Source organism: Meleagris gallopavo, chromosome 6, assembly GCF_000146605.3.
Source record: "Meleagris gallopavo isolate NT-WF06-2002-E0010 breed Aviagen turkey brand Nicholas breeding stock chromosome 6, Turkey_5.1, whole genome shotgun sequence".
In the NCBI taxonomy this organism is placed as follows: domain Eukaryota; kingdom Metazoa; phylum Chordata; class Aves; order Galliformes; family Phasianidae; genus Meleagris; species Meleagris gallopavo.
Genome location: NC_015016.2, coordinates 11,881,804 through 11,895,660, shown reverse-complemented (window position 1 = coordinate 11,895,660; position 13,857 = coordinate 11,881,804). Strand labels below are relative to the sequence as shown.

General features: G+C 40.6%; 1 protein-coding gene across 1 annotated transcript; it reads left to right on the top strand.

Annotated features, from left to right (window-relative positions):
• Nucleotides 1-5,576: 5,576 nt before the first annotated feature.
• On the top strand, nucleotides 5,577-10,069 carry PDSS1 (decaprenyl diphosphate synthase subunit 1; the record flags this gene model as incomplete). The annotated part of the gene is given in 5 exon segments (XM_019616301.1): nucleotides 5,577-5,835; nucleotides 5,838-5,860; nucleotides 6,008-6,121; nucleotides 8,758-8,838; nucleotides 9,589-10,069. Coding segments are annotated over 5 exon segments (618 nt in total), but the record flags the coding sequence as incomplete, so codon positions are not given.
• Between the last annotated feature and the right edge of the window lie 3,788 nt (nucleotides 10,070-13,857).

Below are 13,857 nucleotides of genomic sequence, written 5' to 3'. Positions count from 1 at the left end.
TTTTAATGGAAGCAATTATAGCTGGTGTGTGGCATAGCAAGAGAGTTCAGGGGGTATTAGATTATAAACCTGTGTCAATCTTCCTGTGTTCTCAGAGCGCTTGTGTATTTGTGCCATAGACAGCAGCTGAAAATTGCTTCTATCCAGAAAATCATGTAGAATGAGAGACACACATCTTATGGGGAGGAAAATTGTCTTTCATTATACAGATTCTTCTGGTCAGAGGAGAGAAGTTAAATTTTCTGGATTGCTTGTACTGATGACAGAATGACCCAGGCAAGAATTTCCCTTTGCAGTTCCTTTTTGTTAGTGGGAGTTGGAGTAGTGAGGAGCATCATTATTTATTTTCTGCTACCCCCAAAAATCCCCCACAAAGATTTTACATGAGCTTTGACAGTCAGCCTAATAGAACCTTCGTGGAGAGAAGAATCACGATCCCCCTGAGGGGGTCTCCTCACAAATCTATTATTTGGAATATTTTCCTTTTCATAACTCACAGAAGAATTAAGGATTTAAGCACTTACTTCCATACTGTTGCTGTGATGCAGGCAAATGGGAAGGACACGTGCTTGGGTGCTGTACTTCAAGTAACTGTTCTGAGTTGTTCCAGTGCTGAATTTCTGCACTGTTTATATATAGTAGAATTTATGTTATAAATTAAAACAAAGGAGGTATTTCTCCTCAAGGTGAGATCATACTTGCAGGACAACAGTATCCATGATTTGTATATGCATGCCTACCTCTGTTTCATGGATCGGGAGAGCTCTGCTGTTTTTTTAGCAGTGAAAAGTTTGGGGTTTGTTTGTTTTGTTTGGTCTGTTTTTTGTTTTTTTGTTGTTGTTTTTCTTTTCCATTCATATGATTTTGACCGTAAATCAGAAGGGAGTTCTGTCAGTGAAGATGATCACCGGGATCATCATTGTAGCTTGAAAGGAAATTCATCTGAGGAATGAAGAGTATTCACATCCTATTTTCTGGGACGAAACTAAGGAGGGAGATTATGGATTTACAGAACATCAGCCGTAACTGGGCGAGTCACCAGACGCAGTTCAAATCCTTTTAATGATAGGAAAAGACATTGGTTAGTTTTGGTGCATAACTGAGCACAAATATTAACTGGAATGTCAAACTAGTTCAGGAGGCATCTTAGAATTGTACACTGGCTAGGAGGAATGCAGAGTATTCCTGGTAAAATGTCTGAGCAAGGTAATCACGTGTCTGTCAGCACTCGTCTGTTCAATGCTTCAGATATCTTCTGCATCTCCAAGGCATCACTGCGCTTGAATCAAAAGTCCTTTAATATAGCAATTACTATTGTTTTTAATTGACAGAGCAGTATGCTCAAAATATTAGAGCCATCCCAGTTCTCAGTTTCTTTCTACCGTAGTTTTACATGGGGGAATGTTACCAAAGTTGCAGCCAAAGTAATACGTTGCAAAAGAAAATGATGGCAGATGGCCCAGAGGGTCACTGAAGGCTTAGTTACTGAAAGGCATTTTTCAGAGAATCACAGCAGGTGACTGGTTCAAAATTTAATTATGAATCTGCAGTAGAATTTCTGTCTGTCATCAGTCACGTTGGAGATGGCAAAATAAATCTAGCAGGCTCTCATTCTTTTTTTTTTTTTTTAATCATGCTTTAATGTGAATTCCTAACCCTTGTAAAGCTATTTGTATTTTGCATAACACACTTTCAAAACAGGGATTTAAACGTGCTTGTTGCGAGATCAGTGTGAAGTTGCACAAGAGATGGATTTGTTTGATAGGGGAGAGCATGCAGCCTCTGGGAGTGAGACAAGACTGTGTATGGGAGGTCTGGCTGAGGGACTGAAGGAAGGAACAGCCTGCAGCTCTGCATCTACTTTAGCTAGATCATGGTTTCATGTATGCACCGGGTTCCTGCTGGAAAAAAAACACGTGCCAGGGTATGGAAATGGTGCTGAAGAAAATAATACCTCTGAAATACTAGAAGCTGAAACATCACCAGCAAAATACATCTCTGGCTCATCCTCAAACTAAGCATGCTGACTACAATAATGTCCGATGAAAGATGTAGGCTCATAGCTTCAGTGGCATCAGATGGTCAGCTAATAAATTTCCTTACAGTAGTTCCTATGGGATTTTCTTCTTCATAATCTGTTTACTGTGAGAAAGATTACCATAAATACACTGCAGATATTGAGACAGATAACTTTACTTCAGAACATGTTAAATGTATGAAAATACAAACTGTGGTCAAAAGAGTTGTCTGCTGCATGCAGAGCTGCTGGGTAGATGTTTTCCTCTAGCAGGTGGGCCTTCCTAACCTCCTTCCCAAGAGTTACCAAAGGGGATTTGAGGAGGCCGGAGAGTGGGCCCTGTGGCAGTGAAGGCTAAAAGCATAAGGGGCTGCATCACCAGCACATCAAGGCAATGTGGCTGGTTTCCTTTGCTCTGCACATGTCAGACCTCACTGGCAGTACTGTACCCAAGCTGTGCTCACTCATACAAGGCCAAGGCTCACATTGCTGGGTGAGTTCAGTGATGGCTGGAGGCCAAAGCATGCAGCATAACAAGAGTTGGCTTCAGCTTGGAGTAGAGAAAGCTGAGGGGGAATCCTTGTGTTGTCTCCAGCTGTGTCAGAGTGTAGGAGAAGATGGAGATGCAGGGTGAAAGGAAAAGTTTTTCCATAAAAATTTTCAATTAGGTGTTGAGAAAAAATTCTTTGTGAGTTTGGTCAAATGCTGGAACACGTTGCCCATACAGGGCATGGGATTTCCATCCTTGGAGATGGTCAGAACTCAGCTGGACACAGCCCTGAGCAACCTGTTCTGACTGAAGTAAGCTCTCTCAACTCAAACTATTCTGGAATTCCACTGGAAGAGTGGTGCTATCACCTGGAAACTGAGCTGGGTGAGCTGCAACCAAGAAGGTAGGATCCTGACTGCTTCAGGATGGGGTGTGGAGGAAGGCTGGAGAGCAGCTGAAGGGAAGATTTCAGAGCCTTTTCCTTTCCATGATGGCCCCAGCCTAGGAGAAGGAGTTGGAGAGCAAACATCCCATGTGCCATTTAGACAAGCATGTTTCTTCCCAGCAGCAAGTGCTTCTGTTTTGGGTACAGGTCACCAGTGCAGATGTGCAAGTGTTCAAAACCCCAGCTGCTGTATTTTCACATGGCAGGTGAAAGAGCAGAATGTGTCCAGAGGTGATGGCAGAATATTTTATGGATATGAGAAGTCAGTAGGGAGGCAAGATTGGTTTATATGTTGTCATGTAACACAAAAGATTGGAAACAATTTTCTATCTTAAAAAGTGTGTTTGAAATAATACCAAGCATATTGACTTGGTTGAATGAATTCAAAGAACCTTTCTGAAGAATTTGTTCCACTTGATATAAGGAAGGATTTTTTTAAATTAGAATTTACTGGAGGACATGTCTGAATTCTTGCAAGATGAAATTTTTAATCAACAAACCCCCACACTGGAGAGCTATAGGATGACCTCCAAGGCATCAGCTTTATCACTTAAGCATACGTAATTATATTTATGTTGTTACACTGATTTTTATTTGTAAATGTCTTCTGTTATCCCAGTATAGCCTCAGGCTGTCTCCCATTGCTTGCAGAGCAGCAGGCTGACTGGGACAAACCTGCCTGCATCCCAGTGAGTGTCCATTTGGGGGCAATAATCCACAAGAGCAGTTTTAGAAAGTGGATTCTGGAGGAGCCTTGTAGGAGGACCCAGTCATGTTTGCAGGTTTATGGTGTGGTCATGGCGAGAAAGTAGCGATAGGTCTATTAAATCTGATGGATTTATTTTTTGGTCCTCTGAGATGTTTGTAACACGAATAGGATGTACAAAGGTCTTCTCTTGCAAAGATGCAAGAATTCATTTTTGCAGTGATGAATTTTCTCATGTAAAGAACTCGTGCTTTTGTTTTTGACACGCACGTGCAGTGCCATAATTCTCTGTGTGGGTGATGTCAGTGTTCCCAGAGAACTGCCCACCTGCACTGACAGCTCTGCTCTGACCTCCCAGCTTAAAGAGGAAGCTCTTCTCCAGCTATAGCCCTTCCTCCCTCCACCTACCAGTTTGTCCCCATTCTGACTCTTTGCCATCAACCAGGATTTTGCCAATTGAATATCATTCTGCTGAATTATTTTAATTCTTTACATTAAATTTGTTAATATGCAAATATTTCATTGGCACGGGGTAAATGCAGTCCCTCTGCCTTGCTGATCTTTGTATTACAGAAGCACCAAAAGTTTTCTAGGCACTGCAGAGCAGCAGATGATGTTAGCTTTGAGGGGCAAATACTGCTAGTTAAGAGAAAAGCTTCAGAAGGAGGGTACAAGGGCAAGATGTTCTCCCTGAACAGTCTCTAGCAGGTCCCACTTGAGTGCCCCACATTTGAGCTCACTGTTTGAATGGCCTATGTCAGAATAGACATAGGTAGTTTCATTTCCCTGCTATGCTGTCCTCTTAAATAAAACTGGGAAGAGCGAGATGTTAATGGCTGAGACCCTCGGGGGTCTGCTGTTACCCATCCATGAAGGCTATGACTGGGAATTTTCTGGTGCTTAGTTACAAAATGCACTGAAGCATGAAATAGTCTCCAACTTCGTATACACTGCATCATACTTATTGGGGTATATGTAATACATCGATCCTTCAGTATCTAACACTGTTTCGCAGCTCCATCTTCATGTTCACCCTCAAAGCTATTCCTGGTCCTGCTTTTAGTTGGGGATTCTTTTTTTTTTTTTTCCCGTTCTGTTTTTAATGATCCTACTTTTTGTGTTCCTTACAGAGATGATCTCTGTAATTTACTCACTCGTTTTTATGTCACCTGGTTTTCCTAGCATATTCTTAGTCTCGCAGTAAATGAAATGCATCTTCACCCCTTCAGTCACAGCAGACTTGGATGGGTTTTGTCCCCTATTCCTGATAGCTTCATTGAGGACAGGAATAAAGCAATTTAAACATAGCCAACCTCATTCTGCAACCAATAGATAAATGCAGAAGCATAAGTGCCCTTCCTTTGAGGCAATATATTAGTTCCCAGATGTTCCTCAGTCCTATATTTCAGTTTTGTGGAGTTTATTTAGCAAAAGCTCTCTTTCAAGTAGTCATTCCTCTCTGCTCAGTTAAAGTATTTATCTCAGCTTTGCGATACTTTTGTCTACCTCAGTGCGCTTTCTTCATTCATTACTTTATTCTCTTTGCCATTCATCCCTTGATACCTTTGTCTGCAAGCTTATCAGATGTCTTCTGAGCAATTCTGTTTCAGGCAGATAACATCACCCTTAAAAATAATCTTATCTCAACTGACCCTTCTCTGTGGGTGCAACTCCTCCAATTTTGTGGATCTTTTATGAGGCATGCAATGTGCAATTATCTGTTGTCTGACTTACAATTATCCCCTGGCTGATTTATAAATGTAATAAATTTAATTCATCTGTCTCTGGACTGGATATGACTATTAGCCTGCATGTGCAATGCATCTTTATTTCTTCTCTCTTCATCCATGCATTATAATTTCTAACTGATGAATATTTAATAAACCTAATCTCCTACCAGACTTGAACATATTCTTAATACTGCACTGCTCCTCAGCTTTGTTTCCTAATAAGGTTGGCTGTCGTCTGTATCCAAGAGATAAGCAAGAATGTGCTGCTGAGTCAGCATTTAATCCTTTCCCGGATTCTCCCTGTTGGTGCTTGCTGTGTCACCCTCTGGTCACAGGCCAGAAGTGGCTCCTGGCTGAACCTTTCTATTCACTTGTTTTGTTTTTCTTTTCAGGTTTCAATTCTAAGCTGCCCCGATCCCAAAGTTCATGAGATCGCATACCAGTATGGAAAAACATTGGCATTGCTTTTCAGGTAGTGCTTTTGTTGAAATAAGGGAAATCTTAACTTTTCCCAACTGCCTTAAAAACTGACGTGGGCTGTCTTAATTTTTTCTATAAATGTAATTTTAACAAGGATTAAAAAAAATGCTTTAAGCTAATCTTCGTTATCTCCTTGCAGCTAATAGATGATGTGCTGGATTTTACATCATGTGCTGACCATCTTGGGAAACCAGCAGCAGCAGATCTCAAGCTTGGGTTAGCCACTGGTCCTGTCTTGTTTGCTTGTCGACAGGTAAGTTAAAAGAAACACATTTATCCCAAACCAAATGTGTATGTGTCTCTTCACAGCCACACAGAGATCCAGTTCACATGCATCACTTTTTCAGTGTAAGTGATGAACACGGCCTGGGCACACGTGAACAATCAGTGCATTCAGTATCAGCTGGAATTTGAGTGCATGTGCATGTATTGTCAGATTGATAGACACCTTCCTCCACAATTACTCTTACCATTAGGCCCCTTGTATCAAGAGAAGCATTAGTCTTTTGCTGCCCTCCATGCCCAGACTTTGTAAAGGTGCAGGTATTCCGTGAGATTTTCTGCACACTGGCTGCTTGCTCATGTTCTTTCCTCAGATACCATGTTCTCCCCAGGCTGCCTACATAACCTTTTTGCCAAGTCCTAGGCTTTGTATCCATTCTGGAGCACAGTTGAAAACATGGGAAGCTTTCCCTTTACAGTTGTGCTGCTGGAGGTAAATGTAAAAGTAGTTTGGATAAATGAAAGGAATACAACAATAAGTTTAAAATTGGTCAGGATTTTTAGTGGCATGAGAATGATTTAGAGGAGTAAAAAGTAAGCAGGAATACTAGCAGCACCAAAAGAAACATCAAAATTGGTAGTAATCCATAGAAGGGAGAAAGCCTGATGTAATGCACCTTGCTCAGGCTTCTGCTTTACCTGAGGAAATATTTGGGACCTAGAAAACAATCCTTCTTTCCAAGCTTCATGATATGCTAGGTGGCACAGCTAGTTCCAGACAGAGATCTGGGCTGTGTTCTCTCACTGGAATTGCTTAGAGCTTAAGATGGGACAAATTTTAAATGATTTATTTAAAAAATACAGCTTTTACTGTCCCCTCTTTCTTAACAGAAAGAGCGCAGGAGGAGGCTGGAATGTATGCATGTATTTGTTTCTTCATCCTTTGGGCATTTACAAGGACATGCATCTCAGAATAGACAGGAAAGAGAGGAGTATCAGCTGCTTGGGTGTGCAGACTGATGCACGCTGAGAACAACCTCCTCCATGTGTTCAGTTCTTCCCCATAGGTGTTTGGGGGGCATGCAGACTTGTTCTTGAATTATTATTGCAGAATTTGTTGGTGAGCAGCAGGATCTTGTAAGTCAGCAGCAACTGGAGTTGTCGAAATGGAAAGTGAGAGACAGGTACAGAAAGAGGGTGCAGTTGTGTAATGGGATTTTTTATCTACTTGTATGGAGAAGCAAGGATGTAGTACGAAGACACTGATGAGGACTTGGCAGAGAAAGGGTGACTGACCATCTTTTGGATGTTAAATATCGCAATGTTTAAATTAAAATTATTATTTTATGAATTTGCTTGGGTTTGCTGTTTGTCTCTTTCAGGCTCACTTATCATTTGATTACTTGTATCAATATGGAAATACAAAAAAACCTATCCACTTCATTTTAAAGTCTGACTTGATCATCATAGGTCACTTCTAAACACTTCTTCTCATTGTATCTGATAGATGAGAAGTGTAAGTTCTTGCATTGAAAGGTAACTTGATCGTCTTGCAAAGATTTCCTCACTAAGCGGAAGGCTTTGCTGAACATTTCCTGCTGTTTTCAAGAAAGTGGAAGAACAGCACTACAGACTGAAGTGATATATAAACAAAGTATAAGTGCTAAAAAGAAATCTGGAGCTAAATGCTTATCTGTGCCACTAGTGGAAGCAGTTTCATCTATTTTTATCTGAAAATAAAAAGCCCTGAGTGAGGACTTGAAGATGGTCCAAAATGTAATTGTTACTTATAGGCTGTCTCCTCTTGAAATGAATGCTACTGCTGTCCTGCACACCCTGTAATTTATCTGGCAGGCCTCACATTATCTTGCCAACAGCCACACTTCTGCTTTGAATGTTGTCCGGCTCTCAAGTGATGGGCTTTTCTTCTTGTCCTCTTTCCTCTGCTGAGATGCTGTTTTTTGCACTACAGTGTTGTGTGACCCTAATACAAAAACGTTCAAGCTCAACGTAAGACCTGTTCACACCATGAAAAGTTATTTCATTTTTTTTTAAAGAAATGCACTGCTATACACTACTTCTTCTACTTCTGTACACTACTTCTTTAAGTGGTACAGCTGAAGAAGGAAGGTTTATTTTTATTACAGCCAGTCTTGTCAAATGCTCATAAACTACCCTTTATATCTGTGTAACTGCTAAAAATAGCTTTTCATTTCAGGTTTGGGAATTTTTATATTCTTTGAAGCTTAAGTATAAAAAGTGAATGCGTGTGAATCCTCTATCATTGTAAATATGGATAACGTGAACATTGCAATTAACTTGTCATTACGTGGAAAGAAAGCTGGAATCTAGAGAAAGTTGGCTGTGAGTCACCAATGAACTTCTAAATGTATCTTCCACAATGAGTGCCTCTGAGTAACAGAGAGGTGTCACAACAGTGAGGGATATCATGCTTGTTCCCTAACAAGGAGTGCATAGATCTGTGGTTTCATAACCATGGGTGTGCAAGGAAAGCAGGTAACTGTGTGAGCGTGCTGCAGTAAATCTGTAGAGACTGCAACATTAGGGAATGGCAGCTGTACTTCATTTCTTTTCCACCGTAGCACAGCCAGTTGCTGTGTGGAGTACTACTCACAAGCAGTACAAAACTTCTTGCTTTGTGCTTAGTTTCCAGAAATGAATGCCATGATAATGAGGCGATTCAGTAAGCCAGGAGATGTCGAACGTGCTCGGAAGTACGTGTTGCAGGTAGGAACGGTGTCAATATTTCCTTCCTGAAGGGCTGAAGTCAGTCTGAATTTCATTGTGTCTGAAGCAGGACAGCAGAGTTGCATTATTTGAATGGATGTTCAGAAGCATGTGAGGTGTGTGTTGGTACTATGTTGGTAGACCACAGCTGCTGTACTGGCACAGTGTTTTAACAGAAATGTGAGTTACTGGGTTGAATAGATTGTTGTGGTTTTTTTAATCCTCAAATAGCATAAAATCTCCCTAATAAAAATGAAAAGCTCATGTATTAATTCAGTTCCTTCAGCTGAAGAGTCGCTGTGTCCAATGACTGATGTAAGCAGCAACTAATGATTGCAACTGAAGTGCTCACTCCTGTTTTAGCTGACTGATGTGAAAAAAGTAAATAATTGTGCAGAATTAATACACATCTAGTCAGCACAGCATGGGGTTTTATAATGCTTCTATTTTGGGCAGGAGAGAAGGAGTTAAGCAATTAGTTTCTAGTCCTACAGAATAATATCTTACTGATACAAGTGTTGTTTTATGAGCATAATTAAGTTTAGTGCTGATAAGTTTTGGTGTTTTAAAGCTTTGGGGCAGATTCAATGGATAAAGGATGAATCCTCTTCCTTACTCCTTCAACATATAACTCAGTGTTCAGGGTACTGACTTTAAAACCTTTAAAACTACCCACTGTAACTATAAGGGGCAAAAGACAGGAAGGGGCTGCTCAGTTATCCACTGTGTTTAATTTTTATCCTACATAAGAGTGACGGTGTGCAGCAAACAACCTACCTCGCCCAGCGCTACTGCCACGAAGCTACGAGAGAGATCAGAAAACTGCGCCCATCCCCTGAGAGAGAAGCCCTCATTCAACTGACAGAAATGGTACTGGTGCGAGACAAGTGAGAGAACTCCTTCCACTCGTTCTGGCAGCTACTTACCAAACTGTGCCTACATTTCCTTCAAGTTATTTGCTTCCAACACAGGCTACCAAAAATTATTTTTTTAAGAAACTTTTGGTTGTTTTTTTTTTGAGGGGGGGAGGAGTTCTACTTTTTTCTTTTTTTTTTTCCTAAAAAATAAAAATGGAAACGTTTTATTGTAGGAAGCCATACAGTTCAGAGCAAATCAGATTGTGCTGTACAATTGTTTTAGTGGGGGCTATTAATTGTGGGGCAGGGGAAGATGTTTACATGTTGATGCACAAAGGCCACAATGAAAATAAATATAAATCAGTGTATGAAAATTGAAGTTGCTCCAAATTTCATTCGTTCACAACAATAAACAGAGCATACGTGTTGCTATCTGTTAAACGCCTGTGGAAACATAGGTGGTTTGAATGCTTTCCTGGCTGTTGAATTACAGAAGTATCTGGAATTGTATAAAGGGGAAGAGATGATAATAACAGATTGTATGTAGACTTGAATAGGTTGTATATGTAACTAGTTTCCAATTCATAATGAAATACAGGTATGTTATTGGTTGTTACTTGCTAGCAGTTGGGAAAGTAGAAGGTTTAGTATTTCAAACCCACGCTACAATGAATGATTCAACAGCCAGTCAAAGCTTCAACTCCATCATCTTCCATCGCTCATTTACAGAGAATATCCAATGCCCTCTCCTTAGAAGATTGCTTTGAAGTCACAGACACATTCCTATTACAGTAATTATCCAGTACTACCGCATTCCTTTTCAGGTTATTTAAGCCACAGTATTTGCAGAACAGAAGTATCACCTCTAGCTATCTCTGCTTGTTATCCTTTGATGCACATGGCCAAGTGCGTTGCTCCATTTAACCTCTCCAAGTTAAAGAATCCCTGTCCTGTTCTGACTGTTTCCCCTCTGTCAGATCTGGAGGACAGCCCCCTGTCTCCCTCAGCTGGACACACTACCATGTCCAGATACAGTTTCCACTGAGAAACGTCAGTTACAAATAGTGTCAACTCAGTTATCTAGACAGAATATGTTCAACCAAGAACTCTTACTAAAACTTATACTGGAAGAAAAGAACTTTTAAAAGTTTGTATAAATGGATAATTCAGGTTTCATATCTAATTTATTTGCCCTCTGTCAGTGATAAAGTCATGTTACAAACATTTGCTTTTTAGTACATTGCCTGGGATAACAGCCATGATTTTGCTACGTTAGCATTCCAAACTTCTTTGTCAAGCCAGCCAACAAAGTAATGGACAAGACCTTTGGTTCACTTATATATTTATGAATGGAAAAAGTCATAATGTAAATTTACTTATTAAAAAAACTTGGGTACAAATTACACATACATAAGACCACCCATTTTTTGATTCACATGGACACCTTAGACCCAAACAACTCATTGTAATAGACTTTAGTGAGAATACTCCAGGTAAAGATTACAACAATTGGAAGCATCTTGGATTTTTAAAAAAGTATATTTCAATACATAAGTTTGTATGCATGCTTTAAACAAATATAGTTCAAGAATGAGCAAAGAGTCTAAACAAAAAGTAACATGACCAGCACTAACATTAAACTTCTCATCCAGATTTTAATATGTTAGTCTAACGTAGTGTTAGTTACCATGCTGTACTGAAAAATGTAATGGCACAATCTGAATCATGGTTCATTAAATATTATACCCTACTTCCCCAGAATATTTAGGCTGGTCATAAAATTAACAATGCGTAAGTAAATAAGTATAACCAGTTATAGACAGTTGCTTGTTTTACAGATTGCCATCAGGTAAGACATACTGCCTCCAGAGACTCAGAGAGATGGACATTCAATCATACCATTAAAACAGTATGGCCTGAAGAAATGGGCACGTTTTTTTGAAAGTAGATTAAGACAATTCTGTTAGCTTTTAGTTACTCCTCGTAAATAATCATGGTATGACCGAGTACAAGACTCAACTTTGAAAAGCAAAGGATTTTAATCGGCATAGTGCATGATTGATTCAACATAATTCCCAGGAAACAAGCCGGTTACTCGATTGCAAACTCCTTCATACCAGCCGTCATCGTTCTTCTTTATCACATAAATGATTGCACCCTCCATAAACGACAGCTCATCATCTTTGTCCTTTGTATAGTCATATATAGCAACGACTGTGGATTGAACAGGGAAAAGGTTAGCATCGTGCTAATAGCACCACTCAGTACGATTATATTTTGGAAAGACTTGTCTGCCATCCTGAATTCACACAATTTTCCTGTTCAACAACAAGTCCAGAAAGTGACATCTGCCTTTTCTTGCAGTCCTGACTGCCCGCAAGCAGCAGGTGATGACTGCATTGAATGCTCCTAAACCTTCTGGTGTGGGCAAGTACCGCTGGCTGGAGCACAGTCCAACAGTGGACATGGCCACCCAAAAGCTGGGTTATGAACCAGGTGGGTCTGTGAATGTGGCGCTCCGACGTGAATTCACAATTCACATATGAATTTCTGCTCAGACTGCCTTGAAGGCATTCAGATCCCTGCATATCTTGATTAGAGAAAGCCTAAAAAAAAATCACTCTGTAGAAAAAGACCACTATGAAAGATTTTTACACAATAGCCCCTGCAACTATACAGTGCATACTTCAGTGCATGACCATATAATCATCACAGAATGCTCTATGATTCTGTGATCATGCACAATCTTGTAAACATAGCTGTACAGAAGTGAAACTTCCTGCCTTTGCTACAGAGTTTCTGTATGATAATAAGATTTGACATTACTTTTAAAGGGACTGCAATGAGTGCAAGTGTTAAAGTTACTATAGGAAAAAGAACGAGGGAATTTTTAACATACACAACAATACACAAACTTTGGACATCTCTTATCCTTTAAAATAGTTAATATGGATTTATGCAATCGGTCAATTCTATAGGTTTTAAGAATCTAATATTTTACATGATGTATCATCTCAGAAACTTGAATCTTACTGCCTAGCAAATGATGGTGGAACAGGTCAGTTCTTTTCATCCCATGAGTGCACTCTACATACAGTGCAGCCAGCAGTGAGGACAGAACACAGCAGTTCCACCACTGCTGCCAAGACGGTCCACAGACACATTTCATGCACATGACAGTACCAGCCAGAGCCTGAGAGAACTTGCAACGTTGCTGCTGACAAGCTGGTCGCTGTCCTAACACAGACAGCTCCATGGGCAGGAAATCAGTTATTCATGGGAAGAAATGTTTATTATATGAGTTTATGTCTAAGCACAGTTACAGTCTGCTGAGGCAGACTCACTGGTATGTCTCATAGACTCACAGAATGGTTTGGGTTGGAAGGTACATAAAGCCCATTCAGTTCCAACCCCCTGCAATGCGCAGGGCTTCCATCCAGCAGCTCAGGCTACCCAGAGCCCCATTCAATCCAGCCTTGAACACCTCCAGGGATGGGGCACCCACAGCTCTCTGGGCAGCCAGTGCCCAGGCCTCGCCATCCTCTGAGTAAGAAAATTTCCTCCAAGCATCTGACCTAAATCTCCCCTTTCAGTTTAAAACCATTCTTCATCCTATTGCTGTCTCCATGGAAGCCTCACTACATTTCGCAGCAAAATGTTTCATGGTCTGCTCTAGCTGGCTTTCTATCTTGATGGGATAGAGCAGGACAGAGCATGGACTTTCTGCAGCACACTTTCTAGATGACTGCTCAGCAATCCTGAGGTAGCTGCAGCAGCTCAGCAAAGATGAAAAGCCATAGGATTCACATCTGCTTCTCATAACTGTTTCGCTATACTTTTTTTATCCCTTAATTCTAGAATGCTTGAAGATATTTTATAATCCTTCTTTAAAAGGATTATATTTTATCACATCAGGTGTAGCCACTGACAAACCAAGAACGGAACGCTTCGAGTTCTGACTAGCAGGGACAATGACTTTTCATCAGACCAAGCTTTGTCATTCATCCCCTTCAGATACCATTAATCCCCGGTGCTGCAGGTACACAGTTGCAGTCCTTCCTACCTTTCTCTATGTAGTTCTTCGGCGCCCAGGCAGGATCTCCATCCGCATAGGGATCGCTGTACTGCACAACAGCAGCCTCCTCGTCCTCGTAGTCCACAG